General features: G+C 48.4%; 2 protein-coding genes across 2 annotated transcripts; one reads left to right on the forward strand and one right to left on the reverse strand.

Annotated features, from left to right (window-relative positions):
• Positions 1 to 173: 173 nt before the first annotated feature.
• On the forward strand, positions 174 to 16255 carry LOC116829053 (uncharacterized). The gene is made up of 7 exons (XM_032787675.2): positions 174 to 245; positions 1237 to 1469; positions 2890 to 3013; positions 13960 to 14126; positions 14621 to 14694; positions 15069 to 15170; positions 16029 to 16255. Exons 2-7 carry the CDS (start codon positions 1248 to 1250, stop codon positions 16195 to 16197), a joined length of 858 nt encoding a protein of 285 aa, XP_032643566.1. The 5' UTR covers positions 174 to 245; positions 1237 to 1247; the 3' UTR covers positions 16198 to 16255.
• On the reverse strand, positions 5435 to 12946 carry LOC116829054 (hydroxysteroid 11-beta-dehydrogenase 1-like protein B). The gene is made up of 6 exons (XM_075059846.1): positions 10935 to 12946; positions 9586 to 9716; positions 9059 to 9170; positions 7113 to 7301; positions 6017 to 6160; positions 5435 to 5724 (listed from the first exon to the last, which is right to left on the reverse strand). Exons 1-6 carry the CDS (start codon positions 11050 to 11052, stop codon positions 5510 to 5512), a joined length of 909 nt encoding a protein of 302 aa, XP_074915947.1. The 5' UTR covers positions 11053 to 12946; the 3' UTR covers positions 5435 to 5509.
• Positions 16256 to 16312: the final 57 nt, after the last annotated feature.

Raw genomic sequence — 16312 nt, forward strand, 5'->3', positions numbered from 1 at the left:
GTAAGGGAGGGGCCGGCTCAGCTGGCTCACCTACCGGCCGGTGCGGCAGAGGCGGGCAACGCGCGCTAGCTTCCTGGAGTGACGTAGTACCCCGCGCTCCTCACTCACACTACGCATTGTCACGTGTCGGTCACGCACCCACCTCCCCGATTGGGCCGCTAGGGACACGTGTTCCGGAGCCACCGACCCCGCGAACAGCCGCCTACACGGGGACAGGGAGTTCGTGAGCCCCGCCCACTCCGTGTGTAGGGACAAGGAGCCATGCCCACTTTCCTCCCTCATAGGACCTAGACCCTTCTCTCAGTCCGGGGACAGGGAGCCCGCCCACGGATCCATCGAAGATGAGCCACGCCCACCGCCATTTCCGCCTCCCTCCCTCCCTCCGCGCACCCCGATAGGGTGATTGGGGCTGCAGAAACTGATCCAGTCCCTCTTCCCTGCAGTGGTATAAGGAGTGGGCAGGATCACCTGCTCTGCCTTCCCCAGTGTAAGAAGAATGGGGGGCCCAGGTCTTTGCTTGAGGTGTAATGAGGCTGGGCTGTTCCCCTCTGTATTTTCCAAGTTGCTGGATGGCCCCTCCTAACCTGTTATTGAATGAGGGGAGTGAGTGGGGTCATCATGGTCCGCTCCAGTCCCACCAATGCCTGTGCGTCATGGTCCTGTTGTGCATGGCCTGTCACTCTGTGACACCCCCGTGCCCCATGGGGGCACTGGCTGCACACGGAGGTGGGGAGACAGAAGTGGAGGTTGTGGTAGTGTCACCCTCTGGGCAGGAGAGTCTGAGGGGGCCTGCTCAGCTGCCACCTCTGTCTCTTGGGAGAGGGGATTTGGCTTCTCAGTGGCAATGAGCCAGCTCCTCTCCACAGCTGGAAGTCACCTTCCTCAAACAGGATACAGGTCATGGTCTCAGCACTGCCCTTGGGGAAAATGCTTCTGTGTGCAGAGAAGGAGCCTAAGAGAAGCCACACCCAAGAGGATCACTTATCACCTTATTTTCCTGTGAGAGGATGTTCTGTCCTAAAGTTTTCAGCAGTTTCAGCAACTCAGTTATTCCCTACACAGATTCTTGCCAGGAGAGGCTGGCACTAGGGTAGCTATGAGAGCAATCTACTCTCTTATATGTCAGTGTCAGAGCCTCAGACTGGGAAAGGAGGGAGGCCTCTACTTGTCAGTAGGAAGTAACTCTGCTGGCTTGCTTTTCCAGTCAGGGTAGCTTTACTACCTGTTTTTCTCTAGCAAAGGATAGGATGGAGACCTTGGATGAGTTTGACAACGAGTACCCCCTCAGTATGTCATTCTGCAAGCTGATTTCCCCTGAGGACTTCGAAGTACAGTCTTTATCCTATACTGAGCAGTGCCTGCAAGAACTGTATACAAACATGGAGCGGAGCCCAGAGATCTGTGAGAGGGTCATGCGAAAGCGGAAGCAGATGGAGAAAGAGGCAGCTGGCCTAGCTTCATTCTTAAAGGTACCTGCCGTGCCTTCTTGTCTAACAGCTCCCCCTCCCCTCAACATATCTGAGATTATTGCAGGGAGATTTTATCAGGAATAACAGCGAGAGAGCAGGTCCCTCAGAGCCAGGAACTCTGACTACTCTAGTAATGAGACAAATCACCATGTAGGTTTGCACCATCACTGTTTTCCCTGTTTCTCCTTCGGCTGCTGGTATCTGTGCCACAAGAAGAGGAAAAAGTCTGTTTTCCAAATTGTACATGAACTTTCCTGAAACCTGCAGCCCTCTCAGGGTTCCCCCCTGCCTCCAGCATGGAAAAGCCTAGATGTAGCCTCATCACATGACCTGGATCAATCTTTTCTGGCACTGGGGAATGAAGTGCTAGCTTGAGACCACCACTGTAGTCTCTGCCTGTGTATTGACTTTGATTCTCAGATAGCTATTTGCAGAGCTGTCCTAGTGTTAAGGAGAGTTAAATGTTACTGAAATCACAGCTTGTGGTGATATACGTTCAACCTGGTCAATATGAATCCAGTCATGTGATTTCCACTAGTGGGAAATTATGGGAGCAAATTCCCCTCACCTCATGGAAAAATTACTCTGTTTTTTAGGATTTTTTTATGTTTGTTTGCTGGGGGAATGTGCAGGGAATAGAGGCTGGAATTGACAGAGAAAGTGATACTAAAGCTATTGTACTTCCTCCTTTTCCCTGTAGTAAGGGCTCCTTAGGTGACTCAGATACACTCTCCAGCTCTCTATCTGCTCTGTGACATTAACTTTCCCCTGATTCCAACCCACATGAATCTAATGGAAGGCTGAAGGTACCTGACAATTCTGTATGTCACTGCTCTGCCATTGTAAAGGGGCCTTAAAGTGAGTGTAAATGTCCCTCTGAGACTGCCCCTTGTGCAGGGAGCTGCCTGACCTGTGTAAAAGCTCTACCCCAGTCCTTCTCCTAGTCCATAGCATAGGGGTGCATTGAGGGGATGGCCAGATTGCACAGCACTACAGCTGTTCTTGGATTAACAGGGTTCACAGGGAACTATGGGAAGCAGAATGTTAGAGCAGCCCAGAGGCTGCTGCAGTTTACACTGGGAGCATGCACAACCCTACTAACCAACAGAAGGGTGCGGGGGCGGGGTTAAAAAGGTAGCTTAAAGCTACGTTTGTGATTTCAAATCACTAATGCTCCCATTGCACACACAGCCTGGTTTTCAGTTACTCTGTTCCTGTACTTGGGGCAGGGATGGAAGCCGTGGGAGGGACAAACAGAACATCAAAGCCATAACAGCTGTTATGTGGAATACTGGAGAGATGGTGAGGTAGTCTTCTGAACCAACAGAACACTTTGGCTATTAGACAGCAGTACCCACTGCAGAGGCGAATAGCAATGCCTTACCCTCCCTTTCCCTTTCCCCCCCATGTTGTTTTCTAGGCCAAGTTTTTCTGGACACTTCAGGGAGAGATGAATTACTGTAACTATGTGGGGATTGCGGAGATGCAAGAGAAGGTGGTGCAGCTGAAACGAGACATGCAGAAAGTGAACAACTATGCTCAGGGTAATCCCTGTGTTTCAGTCTCCCTTTAGGCCTGTGGCACAACTCTAGGAAGTTTCCCTTCTAGGCTCCCCTCTTTCCATCCTGTGGCTTGTGATGCAGAAGAGAAAATGCAGCAATGTTATAACAGTGCCTTTCCCTATTGGGAAGGGATAACTCAGGAGTCTAAGCACAAGGTTGAAATAGCTAAGCTCCCCAAAACAGTTTCTTTTAGCTAGCATCTCTCTAGTGATTTTTATCCGTAGATCTGAATGCTTTACAAAGGGAGATAAGCAGTATTATCTCTGTTACCTATGCAGAAATAGCCATAGGGAAATGAAGTGACTTTGTGACAGTCACACAGTGAGTTGGTGGCAAGGCTGTGTACCAAGGTCTTCTGTTTCCAAGTCTAGTGCCTGGACAACACAGCCTCCCTAGTTTGCCTCGTTGTCCTGGGCCAAAATTTCTCTTTCATTGTGCACCAGTTGTGTGCCTATTTGCCACTCTCCCACCCCTGACATGGCTATGTTTTAGTGGTGGTTTATGTATAAAAGTTTGTGAACCACTTTGAGATGTCTGGGATGAAAGATGTTATAGAAATATTAGATGTAATTGTTTGTTAATTAGCTGTTTGGATTCTGATGGCCATTTTCACCCCTGTCTATGATATAGCTCTGATATATCTTTCTCCCTTCTCAGCTTGCTGGTTATATTAGCAACTGGTATAGAGAGGGGGGTGTGTGTGTATCACCCTACAGCACTTCAGCATACCGCACACTTAATTGTGTAGACCCTCCTGATGCACACTAAAAGTTCCCTAGTATGTGCTGACATACCACAGTTTGAAACAAAGAGACTGGGGACTGTCCCTTATCGTTATGCTCTAATTGGTGGACAGCAGCTCTGAGGTCTGCCCAGAAGCCTATACAACTGCATAGTTTTGAACTACTTAGAAGAGCTGGGAAAGGACAGCCCTTGACAGGGAAGTGCTCTCTCTGTATCCCCACTCTGAGGTCTAATTCCATGCATTATTAGGTAGTCTATGGTAGCTGCACGTGCACCTCAGGCCAGGCTGGGGGTTAAGTTGTCCGACTAGAGGAGGCTGTAAGCTACACGTGTCAAGGTGTCCAGATGCTAGAGATGAGTGAAGGATGGAGCTGTGTCTCATGGCCCTGTCCAGCTCTGAGGTGTGTATTTTGGGGCTCATTGGGGGAATCTTAGCTCAACATAAGAACATAAAAACGGCCATACTGGGTCAGACCAAAGGTCCATCTAGCCCAGTATCCTGTCTTCTGACAGTGGCCTATGCCAGGTGCGTCAGAGGAATGAACAGAACAAGTAATCATGAAGTGGTCCATCTCCTGTCACCCATTCCCAGCTTCTGGCAAACAGAGGTTAGGGACACCATCTGTTCCCATCCTGTTTAATTGATGGACCTATCCTCCATTAATTTATCTAGTTTTTTTTTTAAGCCTGTTATAGTCTTGGCCTTCACAACATCCTCTGGCAAGGAGTTGCACAGGTTGATTGTGCGTTGTGTGAAAAAATACTTCCTTTTGTTTGGTTTAAACTTGCTGCCTCATAATTTCATTTGATGGCCCCTAGTTCTCATGTTATGAGAAGGAGTAAATAACCCTTCCTTATTTACTTTCTCCACATCAGTCATGATTTTATAGACCTCTATCATATCCCCCCTTAGTTGTCTCTTTTTTGTGCTGAAAAGTCCCAGTCTTACAAATCTCTCTTCTTACAGTAGCTGTTCCATACCCCTAATCATTTTTGTTGCCCTTTTCTGAACCTTTTCCAATTCCCATATATCTTTTTTGAGATGGGGCAATCACATCTGCACACAGTATTCAAGATGTGGGCATACCATGAATTTATATAGAGGCAATATGATATTTTCTATCTCATTATCTATCCCTTCCTTAATGAATCCCAACATCCGGTTCACTTTTTTCACTGCCATTGCACATTGAGTGGATGTTTTCAGAGAACTATCCACAATGATGCCAAGATCTCTTTCTTGAGTGGTAACAGCTAATTTAGACCTCATCATTTTATATGTATAGTTGGGATTATGTTTTTCAATGTGCATTACTTTGCATTTATCAACATGGAATTTAATCTGCCATTTAATTGCCCAGTCACGCAGTTTTGAGAGATCCTTTTGTAGCTCTTCGCAGTCTGCCTGGGACTTAACTATCTTGAGTTCTTTTATATCATCTGCAAATTTTGCTGCCTCACTGTTCACCCTTTTTTCCAGATCATTTATGAATATGTCGAATAGAACTGGGCCGAGTACAGACCCCTGGGGGACACCACTATTTACCCCTCTCCATTCTGAAAACTGACCATTTATTCCTACCCTTTGTTTCCGATCTTTTAACCCATCTCTCTATGCCCTTTGGAAAGATTATGTCCAGCACAAACATGAGTCCAGCATCTCAGTTGCCCCCTCTGTTTGTGCAGGGTTTTCCTTTTATTGTGCTTCAATGTGAAACTGAACTGCCCTGAGGCTCAGAGGATATTTTCCAGGACAAGGAATTTGTCCAGCATCCTTTCCATCAGGCCTGGCATCCATTCCTTTAGCAGCAGCAGAGGCTTTAGGCTCCAGTAAGGATATACGACCTCTCGATGTCGCAGCACACCAGCCCGCACCACTTCCCGTGCACACTCCTCTTTGGGATTTGCCTGCATGGTGATTTTATCACCAATGATTTTCAAAGCATTGTCTGGGATAAAGAGAACAATTATCACACAGGGTATCTCCTTCCCTCTCTTCTTCCAGATTAAACAGAGCGTATCTGGGTGCATTGGGGAGCATGAACTCTCTGAACTACAGGAGCCAACTCCCAAACCTTTTCTATAGTTCTAAAGATCATTATCATATAATAAATCTCCTGACCTCCCCTTATTCCCCTGAGATTATCTCTCAACATCTGGATGATATTTATCCCCTTCTTCATTATGTGTTGCAGCCTAATGATTGGGTCTGCTCAGTAGAGAGTAGCATTTTTGTTTTACCTGTGTCAATATATCCCAGCACAGCAACTGTGACTGAGAGACTGATCTCCCGAAGGCGCAGCTCCCTGCGTAGCGAGCTGTAGAATCCTTCCAGAGCAAACTTGGCTGCACTGTATGAGAGGCTGAATGGGGTTCCTATCCGACCTGAAGAGAATCAAAGCAACAGGAATAGCTGAGAACTTCCCCCAAGGAAACGATTCGCTGAGGGAAATGGTTTTAGGCACGTGGAGCTATCAGAGGACAAGCTGGAGTCTCTCACATAGATCCAAGTCTAAATTACTGTTCAGATCATTTTTCTGTTGCATAACTGCCAACCTCAGTAACCAGACATGTCTTCTATTAGATGGGGCAGCCTTACCAGCTCTTGCTGGGATCCCATCAAATCTCACAAGCTAAACGGGGCAGGCCATGTCAGTACTTGGGAGGAGACTTCTAGCCAGGGGCGGCTCTAGCTGTTTTGCCACCCCAAGCACGGCAGGCAGGCTGCCTTCGGCAGCTTGTCTGCGGGAGGTCCCCAGTCCCGCAGCTTCGGCGTACCCGCTGCTGAATTGCTGCCGAATCCGCAGGACCAGCGGACCTCCCACAGGCAAGCCGCTGAAGGCTGTATGACTGCCACCCTCCCAGGGACCGGCAGGGCGCCTCCCGCAGCTTGCCGCCCCAGGGATGCACTTGGAGCGCTGGTGCCTGGAGCCGCCGCTGCCTCTAGGGGCACTTGTAGTGTTGATGGTTTCGTAGGTGGCCCTCTTTACTCTGCTTTGAGTTACTACTCAGACTAAATCACCAGGGTAGCTGCATTTCAGTGGTGGGTGAGTGATCCCAGTGAACAGTTTGTACAGAGCATTTTGAAAGACAGATTCGGAGGAGAGTTGTAATTACTCATTCTCTGCCACCAAAGAGTTATCAAAACTTCTCTGGAACTAAAAGCCTTTGTAACAGGCAAGAAGAGACTGGCTGTGGTTGTAACTAATGGCTTTTCCTGTGAAGGAGGCGAGATGAGACAGTGATTCCACCAGGATTGTTAGCTGTGAGATTGGTTTAACTGAGTAGGGCAGCTTGGATGCGTTCACTGGTAACTGAAAGGAGCAGCCTTCCTTACCACTCAGGGATGATATGACAGTGATGCTGCCCTGAGACTCCTGCAGCATGGTCATTGCAGAAACTGTCAGCTGGACGTAGCTCAAGAAGTTGACAGTCATGGAACTGGTCACTGCTGCCATGTCTCCTTGGAATGGGCCAAACTGGCCACTTCCCCCAACATGGTTCAAAACCAGGTAGTCGAGACCCCCTGAAAGAGAAAGGGAAACACAGATTCAGATGAAGTGTGTGCATCTGTTCTTGGATCAGGATGGATGCGGTACACTATCTGCCCTCTCTGCTCCAAGATAGCAGCCGTTCTGAATCAGAGTCCTACCAGGATCAGGGAATCTTCACTGGGATGCACTCACATTTCATCACAAATATTTCTTAGGTGGAGCTGGACTAGGGTGACCAGACAGCAAGTGTGAAAAATCGGGACAGTGGGTGGGGAGTAATAGGAGCCTATATAAGAAAAATACCCAAAAAATGGGACTGTCCCTATAAAATCAGGATATCTGGTCACCCTAAGCTGGAATAACAGCCACTGAAGTCAATACAGCGCTACCCTGACATAAAGCAGTCATGGGGAGCCAAAAATCCCTACTGAGTTCTAAGTGAAACGCCGTTATATAGGGGTAGCGGTGGCAGGACTGCAGTGGTGATTTAAAGAGCCCGGGGCTCCTGTCACATGGAGCGCCAGGCCTTTTAAATCGCCATTGAAGCCCCGCTGCCACAGCCCCGGGGTAGTGGCAGCAGGGATCCAGTGGTGATTTAAATGGCCCGGGGCTCCCTGCAGCAGCCCTGGACCCTTTAAATCACCGGTGAATCCCGCTGCCACAGCCCTGGGGTAGCAGCAGCAGGACTCTGGCGGTGACTTAAAGGGCCCGGGGTTCCGGCCACTGCAGGGAGCCCAGACCCATTAAAGCGCTCCCCTGCTGCCGGAGCCCCAGGTAGCGGCGGCAGGGCTTCAGCGGTGATTTAATGGGCCCTGGGCTCCCTGCGGCAGCCTGATCCCTGGACCCTTTAAAGCGCCACCGGGGCCCCGCTGCTACCACACTATATGCAAGCCCGTGTTATATCGAGTGGCATTATAGCGGGGTAGCGGTGTATTTAAACTCCCACAGATTTAAAAGGGAATGGAACTGGACTCTGATATTGTTGGCCTTGGTCCCAAGCTGATTCCCACTTTCTGTTCCCCAGAGTCAGGATGCAGATCAACTATTCCCATATACCCTCGTGCTGATGCTCTTGATGGCTGATGACTTTGGAGTCAGGACCCTAGCAGAGAAACCACTCAGAACTCCATCCTGGTCATATGCCAGTGGAGCCATCTCAGGCATATACAGTCAGACTTTGCTTTTCCTTCCTCTGTGCAGACTGCTGAAGACCTACCCCACTTTCACTGCAGCCTTCCCTCCTCCCTGACAAATCCAGCCCAGCACCCGCTGTATGTCTGACTTGCCTGCAGCTACTCAGTGCACACTCGAGTGCTCCATTGTGAGAGATGGTGTTTATTCCATCTGACACTGAGCACAGGCAGCTTGGGATGAAGCAGCAGCTGTTGATTAAAGCAGGCACCCTTTTCCATGGAGGCCCTGACATCTGTGACGGAATAACATTAATGGCTGTTCAACTTCCCGATGAAGCTGCTCTGCTACCACTGAGGTTTAGTGCAGGGATTTCCCAGCTGGAGCATGGGGAATTCTCTGCATCTCTGCTGCCAGTTGAAGTAATTAGTTATTAAAAAGAGAGCTCCACTAAGCCTACAGGGAATCAGTGTTTGGGAATCTGTGTGGCTGGGCCAATCCCTAGGATGGTCAAGCTTTTTCCTGTTAGCAGAAAAATGGAGCATCCTGTTTCCGGGAAAGGCAGCATGGGTGATTGGAGTAGGTGACCCAAGAGAGGTCTGTGTCCTTCCCTGTCCCAGGAGGACAAGGAAAAGGAGGGAAGAGATGCAAGTTTTACCCAGTTTGTTTCTGGCTTCTTCAATGACATTCTGGGCTGAAGTCAAGTTGTTCATGTAGGACACCACATGCCTGGCAGAACTTGCCCCCAGTTCCAGACACTTCTGTGCCACCTGAAGACAAAAGAGCAGCTGTCAGCAAAGAACTTGACACTGCAGCAGGCTGTGCAGCCTTTCACATTGCAGCTGTATCTTAGCACAGAGCAGAGCATGCAGCCGTCTGCTTCAGTTCGCCCCAGGTTAATGGATGGGGCAGGAGCTTGGTCTATCATGAAATAGAAGGGACTGAATGCAGCTGAAGAATCACATTGGGCAGGGGAGCAAAGTGATGATTTGCAGCAGCACACTCAAGGCCACATCCTGGCCTTGGGTGTGAACACAACTTCTGTTGAGAGAAGAGGGTTGTAATGTGGGTGAGTGGCCAATGTGTCCTGGTGTTTGGCCACCCCTGCACCCTGCTGTGGGTATAATAGAAGCCCAAATGTTCCATTTCTCCACCCTCCTTGGGTTGCTTCTTTTGGGGTCTTACCTCCTTGAGCTGCTTCTCCCTCCTGGCAGTGAGGAGCAGGTGCGCTCCCATTCGTGCAAACTCATAGGCTATTTGTTCCCCAAACCCAGTGCTCGAACCAGTGACCAGCACACGCTTCCCTCGCACCATTTCTGGAGGTTTAAAAGGCTGTTAGCAGGAATTTGCCCCACTGCTTCCCTAAGATCCTGGGCATCGGGGAGCCCCAGGACTCCAACACTGATTCTCTCAATCCCAACAATATGTACCATCAAAGAGGGTCTATCTCTTCATCTGTAAAATGGAGATAGTGATACTCCAGGAGTACTGAGAGTATTTGTTTGTAAAGTGCCGAGTACTGGCACTAAATTATACAACTGGGGAGTAGTTACGACTTTGATCAGCCTGACCTGTTGGAGCAGAGACCATTTGTGATATGGGTTTATGTGTAATTGGACAAGTTAGGGAGGGAAAGGACCTATTAGGTCACCCCATCCCTCTCCCTGCCACTACAGGATATAGTACGTCCAGGCTCGCTTTAAATGTCCCAAGCGATGGGACTTACACTATTGCCCTTGGAAGGCTATTCCACAGGCTAATGCATCTCTCTGCAAACGTGGTCTTGCCTGCTATTATGGAAAGCATGTTCCCCAAACACATCGCCCCTGTGATAGTTCCCAGTCCCCAGAGGGAGCCCATGGCAAGCACCAGAAAGTTGGTTCTCTCAGTGGCTCCTTTTAAAAAGAGGTATTTTCTCCCTTTCCTGATATTCAGGTTCCCCAGCCTCTGAAACAAGGTTCTCCCAAGTCCTGGTCTTTCCTTGCTACTCAGAACCAGCATTCCTCCTTTGTCACCACCTGGAGGAAATCTTCTGCTGCAGCCACAAGCTTCCATTGTGATAACATGTCTGTAGTGAAGTATCTGGCTTCTCTTAGGGCATCGTTGGGGCTCATTTCCTGTCACCATTTTGCATTTGCTAAACTCATTGGAGTGGTTCCCCTTACAGTGGAGACTGAGCCACACGCTCCCTGCTTCATTACCCCCTTTTACACTTGCCCTTCTCTTTGTTCACCTCTTGTTTTTCAGCTCCAACTTTTTATATGCCTCTTAAATAGATCATTGTCATAGATCTAGCTTAGTTTTAGAAAGGATTTTTCAATTGCTTTGGATGCTGTCAGTAGTCACCAAATGGGGGTCATCTTTTCCCTTCGCATTGAGCTGTGAGAGTGCCACAAAAGGGGACTAACCTCCGTCCTGATTCAGCTCATTTTTTGGCAATCAGTAAAGGATCTGATCTGTAACAGGGAGTCAGCCCTAGCCCTCTTCTGTGCCTGGGGTGTGAATTCCCTGGGGGCCTGTCCTGCTTTGCTTACCTGCAGATAGGGTTTCCTGGCTGTAGAAATAATAAGCACATAGGCCAACAAGGAGTGAGAGGAGAAGCCTGATTGCAGCCATTGTATCAGCTCTGTGATAGATACTGGAGTGAATCATTAAACCCAGCAGGCTCTTTCATGTCCAAGTGCTAAACCAGTGAAGGTCACAGTCTGATTTCAGCCTATGCCAGTGTCTGATTTCTCTCACCAGCCTCACATTGGAGCATTGCATCACCTTCCTCCTCCCAGCAGTTTGTACTAGACTAGGTATGTGCTGGGGCAGAGATTTACCGTTTAACCCAGATCCCCTTTTGCACAGTGCACCGCATATGGTGCCATCTCTTCTGAGCTGCATCCAACTGTTCTGGCTTGAACTACACGAAAGATGTTAATTGGCTGCTGTTTAGGGAGAAAGTTACTCACCTTTGTTGTGGGAGAGCAGACTCTGGAAGCTGCTGCAGACCATTAGCAGCCATCTGAATGTCCTCTTACTGTCCCTTGTCAATATGAGCATTTTGAGGGATGGTGGGTTAGGGTGAGACCCAAAGAACATTGGAGACAGCTTCTCCATCCTGACTAGCTGGTAGGGAGCATCACTAAACAGTACTATATACGTTCTTGTACCATGCTCATCAGCATAGTATCTGAGTGCCCTCCAATTGTGCATTAAGCAACATGATTAACGTCTGCCATATGTTGGTTGGTCTCTCATCCTCTCTCCACAGGGAGAAGTGTATGCATTGGTGTCTTGCTTTAGCAGTTTTTTTTTTTTAAATAACTATACATGTTGCTATACATTTGTTAGAGAAGGCAGGTGAAAGAAATGCACCTTGCAGTTGGAGTGGAAGGTGGTGTGACTTGTTATGGATCTTAGTTCCTGAGGGAGTTAATTTCATAGTCTTGGACCAGCTCCTGAGAAAGTTCTGTCTCCTGCACAGATAAGCTTTTACCCTTATGGCAGAGAGATCCATTGAGCCAGAGGAACATGGAGAACATTGTCAGTGGAAAGCCATTGCCTCCCTCAGAGACCAGGGTGGGTCTAAATCTTCCCTCATGTATGGCACTTTGCAGGATTTTTCTCTCACTGGTTCCCCACCATAATGGAATAATAGAAGGGTCCGGTAATGCTCTCCTGCTTGGCAGTGATCACTAGCTATAAGAAAGGGAAGCTGGAGAGTCTGGCTCCCAGGTCAGACAGAATTCACTGAATGCTAGTTATAACAGAGCCTTGATGCTAAAGTGACGGACACATCAGAACTGCCTGGACGGCAGCTGCAGCCTTTCTGTTGTGGGTCTGCTGTAAAGAAGAGATTAAGAAATATGGCAAATGCTGGTCTAGTCCATCCTGAGATTAAACTGGCTCAAGCACCCACAGCAGGGAGATGGTTCAGTTGTCTGAGCAAGGAAAGCTGGCTGAGTTGTTTGGATTGCCATGCTTGAGAGAGATGCAGAGAAGCAAGTCTGAAGCCTGTACACAGCACCCTGTGCTTGCCACTACAGATGGATGCTCAAGCTTGTGGGACATAAATGCTAGCAGACAAGAATGGACCAATAGCCCATCTAGTCTGATATCCTGTCTCTAACCATAGGAGGTGCAAAACCCTATTGGCCATAATGTACCTAACATCTGATACTGTATCGTTGCCGGGGAGAATTCAGGTGCTCAGGTAATGCCTTGAAGCATGACAGCTCTTGGCCCTTATAACTATTCCCCTCGCTGGTGCCTCTGCAGATGCCATTCCTACTCATATAAAGTGTGACATTATTTTAAAATGCAGTGGGTCTAATTTGCAAAGCTATTAGCAAGAATGCATAGGTAGTTACTGAGGTTTCACTTGCACTTTGGGTATCTGCACGTGCCAAGCGCTAGCTGTGAGTCTTACTAGCTATCACACGCACAAATAGTAAATATGTACATTTGCCTCCAGCTTTTTGAAAATCATACTCTCTAGACTGTATTAAGCTATAATGATGCACTAATATATTGTGGCTGTGTTTCACTTTTTTATGTGTTGTTGTAGCCATGTTGGTCCCAGGAGAGACAAGCTGTGTGAGGTAATATATTTTATTGGATCAACTTATCTTGGTGAGAGGGAGATGCTTTGAGTTTACACAGATCTCTTCTTCTAATATCCTCGGACTGACACTGCTACAAAAATGCTTTTTTATGCCAGTCATTATTTCCTGTATTGAGACAAATTCAAGATACATAGGTTACAGAAAATGGGTGTGTGTGTGTGCGCGCGCGCGCAGAGCTTGGGATTTTTGCCAAAGAAAAAGAACCCAGCCACAGCTGAGCTGCAGGCAGGATGGGTGGATGAACAAGATCAATGGGTCCCTTCTGGATTTTAATGACTAAGAGGAATGTCACTGCATTAGGCTGAAACTCAACAAATCGAATCTGTTTTAACTATGGGCGTTCACTAGGCATGTGTCCAGCACACCAGGATTTTGCTCTCTCTCAGGAGTGTCTTAAGCAGGGAGCAATCAGGTGCTTTAAGGAAAATGTCCTCTCTGAATTTATTACTGGTGAAAGGTGCTAGATTGACAGGTCTGGAGGTCAAAGTCCTCTGTCCAGACATTTACTGTCCTACCAGCATTTCTCTTCTCTAGCCTGGAAGGACAACTGCCCAGCGTGGGAGAGTTCAGTCTCCATGACTCTCTGCCGAGACGGCCAACAGGTGGCCAGTTGTGCTGATGTGGACACTCACCCACTAGGAACTTGACTGAGCCCCTCCATATTTATGTCCTGTAGGCCACAAGCAGCCACCACGGGCTGGTAACTTTCTGTCACAACTGACCTGAGCTGCATTCGGACACCCTGATCTAGGCTCCATTGACTATTACCAAACCCTGAGCTGTCCAGTTCCCCTCTGGCCTTGATTTTTAAATAGATGGTAGCACAAGAACTGAAGAACTGCATTGCACCCTGCCTGCCTGTCTGGGCAGTGAAACACACCCGAAGGCCTTACAGTTGCTGGTTTGAAGTGCTTTGGGGGTGTGCTTTTGTCTTCTTTTCTCATAGCTGCAAAGGCTGTGAAAGTGCGACGCCCAAGGCAAGTGACTGGGAAGAAGCAAGCTCTGGAGGGTGGATTCTGTCCCTCCTGGGCCAGGACTTCTGGCTCCACTGCTCCTCCCAAGTTCACCATGCCCAGGGTCTTCGGACCTTTTCCCGAACTGATGAGCAAACAGGTTTGTACTTCGATCTTCCACTAATATTCCTAGGGACCCCAGTCCTGACATATTGTCAAGCCATGCAAGTCGTCCAGGCTGCCTGGGGTCTCTGTGCTACCCTCACTGTAGTACAGTACACATGGCACCTGTCCCAGGCTGCAAGCCTCTCTAGTGTGGAGTTAACTCTGACTGTTGGCATTCATACAGGAGCAGGAAGCAAGACTCTCCCAATAGGAACAAGACTTAGTAGCTACTCCAGCCCCATGCTCTCCCAGCAGAGATTCTGTAGGAAAGGGGCAAGAGCACTGGCTGTGGGGGAGCTCACAGCTACTCCAAGTCTAGCCTCCTCAGCAGAGGCCCTGTAGAGAGTGGGGTAGGCATGCTCATTGTGTGGAGGCTGCATCTCAGCTTTAGCCTTTCCCAGCAGGAGCACTGATTGGTGGGTTAGCTAACTTGCTTGTGAAGAAACAGTGCTTGTGCTGTTGTCTAACGAGAACTTTTATTTCCAATAGATGGACAGAGCAACAGCTTCAAACACTGACCTGAAGCACTACTGGGCTGGGGTGTCGACAATGAACCAAAAGAGGTTTGAGGCATTGGGGAGGGTCAGTATTGGCTAGGAGAGGGTGAGAAAGGAAGGAGGAGAGGATGCACGTTCCCCACTTCCTTATAAGTGATGGAGTGGGGGGGAAAGTGAGAGGGAGTTGGAGGGAAGCAGGCACTTGTCAGTTGTGGGTCAACACACATTTGATGCCCTTCAGCCCCTGCAATGCTGCTCCTCCTGCAGCCTGGTCAGTGTGACGCAGGGATGCCTTCCCTCTTGTCTGTTCCTATAGGACTACTACATCTCCCCCTTCAGGTTCCCCTTGTCCTCAGAGAACCAGGGTGGACAATGGGGCATTGTACAGTTTGGCTGCGGTGAGTGTTAGCTCTCTTCCTGAATGCCTTGTCTTCCAACAGCATGATTGATCTGCATCCTATAGTGCTGAACCCTGGTGGCTTCCAGGCCTCCCTCCAGGCTGGTAACCACATCAATAAGCTGAGGTACACCAGTCTCTCAAGGTAGGTCTCATTAGTTACCCACAGCAAAGAATCCTGTGGCACCTTATAGACTAACAAGACCTTTTGGAGCATGAGCTTTCGTGGGTGAATACCCACTTCCTCGGATGCATGATAGTTACCCGCTATCTCAGGGCCAGATTCTGATCTCTTTGGTTTTTTTGAGGAGAGATGTACTGTACAAACAGTCCCAGTAAAGAAATGGCAGAAGGTGCTGCTTCCTATGAGAAGGGATTAGAATATGACCCTTGGGGAGGGGCCTTTTGGCTCCTTGTGGGATCTCCTTTTTGGGGAAGGAAAGGGGAATTTGATTACACATGAAGGGCTCTGATCCTGTTCTCACTTAAGTCAATGATGATCAAGCTTCCACTTCAGCAATGCTGGATCAGCTTCAGCAGAAAGGGAATCCCATCATCTCAGCCTTATGCTGGTCAAAAACCTCCATAGGAAAGAAAAGGTTAAAGTCCATTGCATAAGAGCGGTAACAAATGAAGCACTGCAGTTTAGAGGACTGACTCTGCAATGATCAGATCCTTGATTGGGAGTGGGAGAAGAGGCAGTGTAGTGGTAGTGAAGAGGCTATAGTGCCTTTGTATACCATAATATTCTATGCAAGTAGGTTCGGACCACTGGGAATTCATTCCATACCATGCTGTTCCTGGGTATTTATATGTACCTCATGTAAAGCATTAGAGGAATGTGGCTTAGCCTAATTTATCAGTAATGGCTGAAGGGTGCTGTGACTCCTTTCACCGTTGCTCAGCTGCTTGTACTGAACAAATAGGGATAGGTGAAAGAGGTTAGCTACCCATCACATTACTTCTCCCTGGCGATCCTCACTGGAAATGTTTTTTGTTCTAGGCCTCCTGGGAACAGTCCCAACCCTTCTCCCCAAAAGGCAGGCCTTTCTGACATGAAATCCACACCTTCTGTTTTTGACACTCCCATGCTCTCCAGGTTTCAAGGTGGCTCAGAAGATGACATGGATAATGAGAAACCTGGCCCCAGTTCCCCTCCAAAGGGGGCATAATTGTCTCTTCCTGTATGTAAAGTTGCTACATGAATAAAAGTTCCGTGCAAGCTCCTTGACTGTGGGTGAGAACTCTGCTGTGTAGAAGCAATGATGATAGTCCAAAGAGAATAGC

The sequence above is a fragment of the Chelonoidis abingdonii genome, chromosome 22 (assembly GCF_003597395.2).
Source record: "Chelonoidis abingdonii isolate Lonesome George chromosome 22, CheloAbing_2.0, whole genome shotgun sequence".
NCBI classification, from domain to species: Eukaryota; Metazoa; Chordata; order Testudines; family Testudinidae; genus Chelonoidis; species Chelonoidis abingdonii.

Coding starts and splice junctions, on each gene's coding strand:
- LOC116829053 (XM_032787675.2), top strand. CDS start 1,248: ATGGAGACCTTGGATGAGTTTGACAACGAGTACCCCCTCAGTATGTCA. Junction 1,470..2,889: donor GCCTAGCTTCATTCTTAAAG/GTACCTGCCGTG, acceptor GTTGTTTTCTAG/GCCAAGTTTTTCTGGACACT. Junction 3,014..13,959: donor AGTGAACAACTATGCTCAGG/GTAATCCCTGTG, acceptor CTTTTCTCATAG/CTGCAAAGGCTGTGAAAGTG.
- LOC116829054 (XM_075059846.1), bottom strand. CDS start 11,052: ATGATTCACTCCAGTATCTATCACAGAGCTGATACAATGGCTGCAATC. Junction 7,302..9,058: donor AGAAGCCAGAAACAAACTGG/GTAAAACTTGCA, acceptor TTTCTCTTTCAG/GGGGTCTCGACTACCTGGTT. Junction 5,725..6,016: donor GCTGGGATATATTGACACAG/GTAAAACAAAAA, acceptor TCTTTATCCCAG/ACAATGCTTTGAAAATCATT.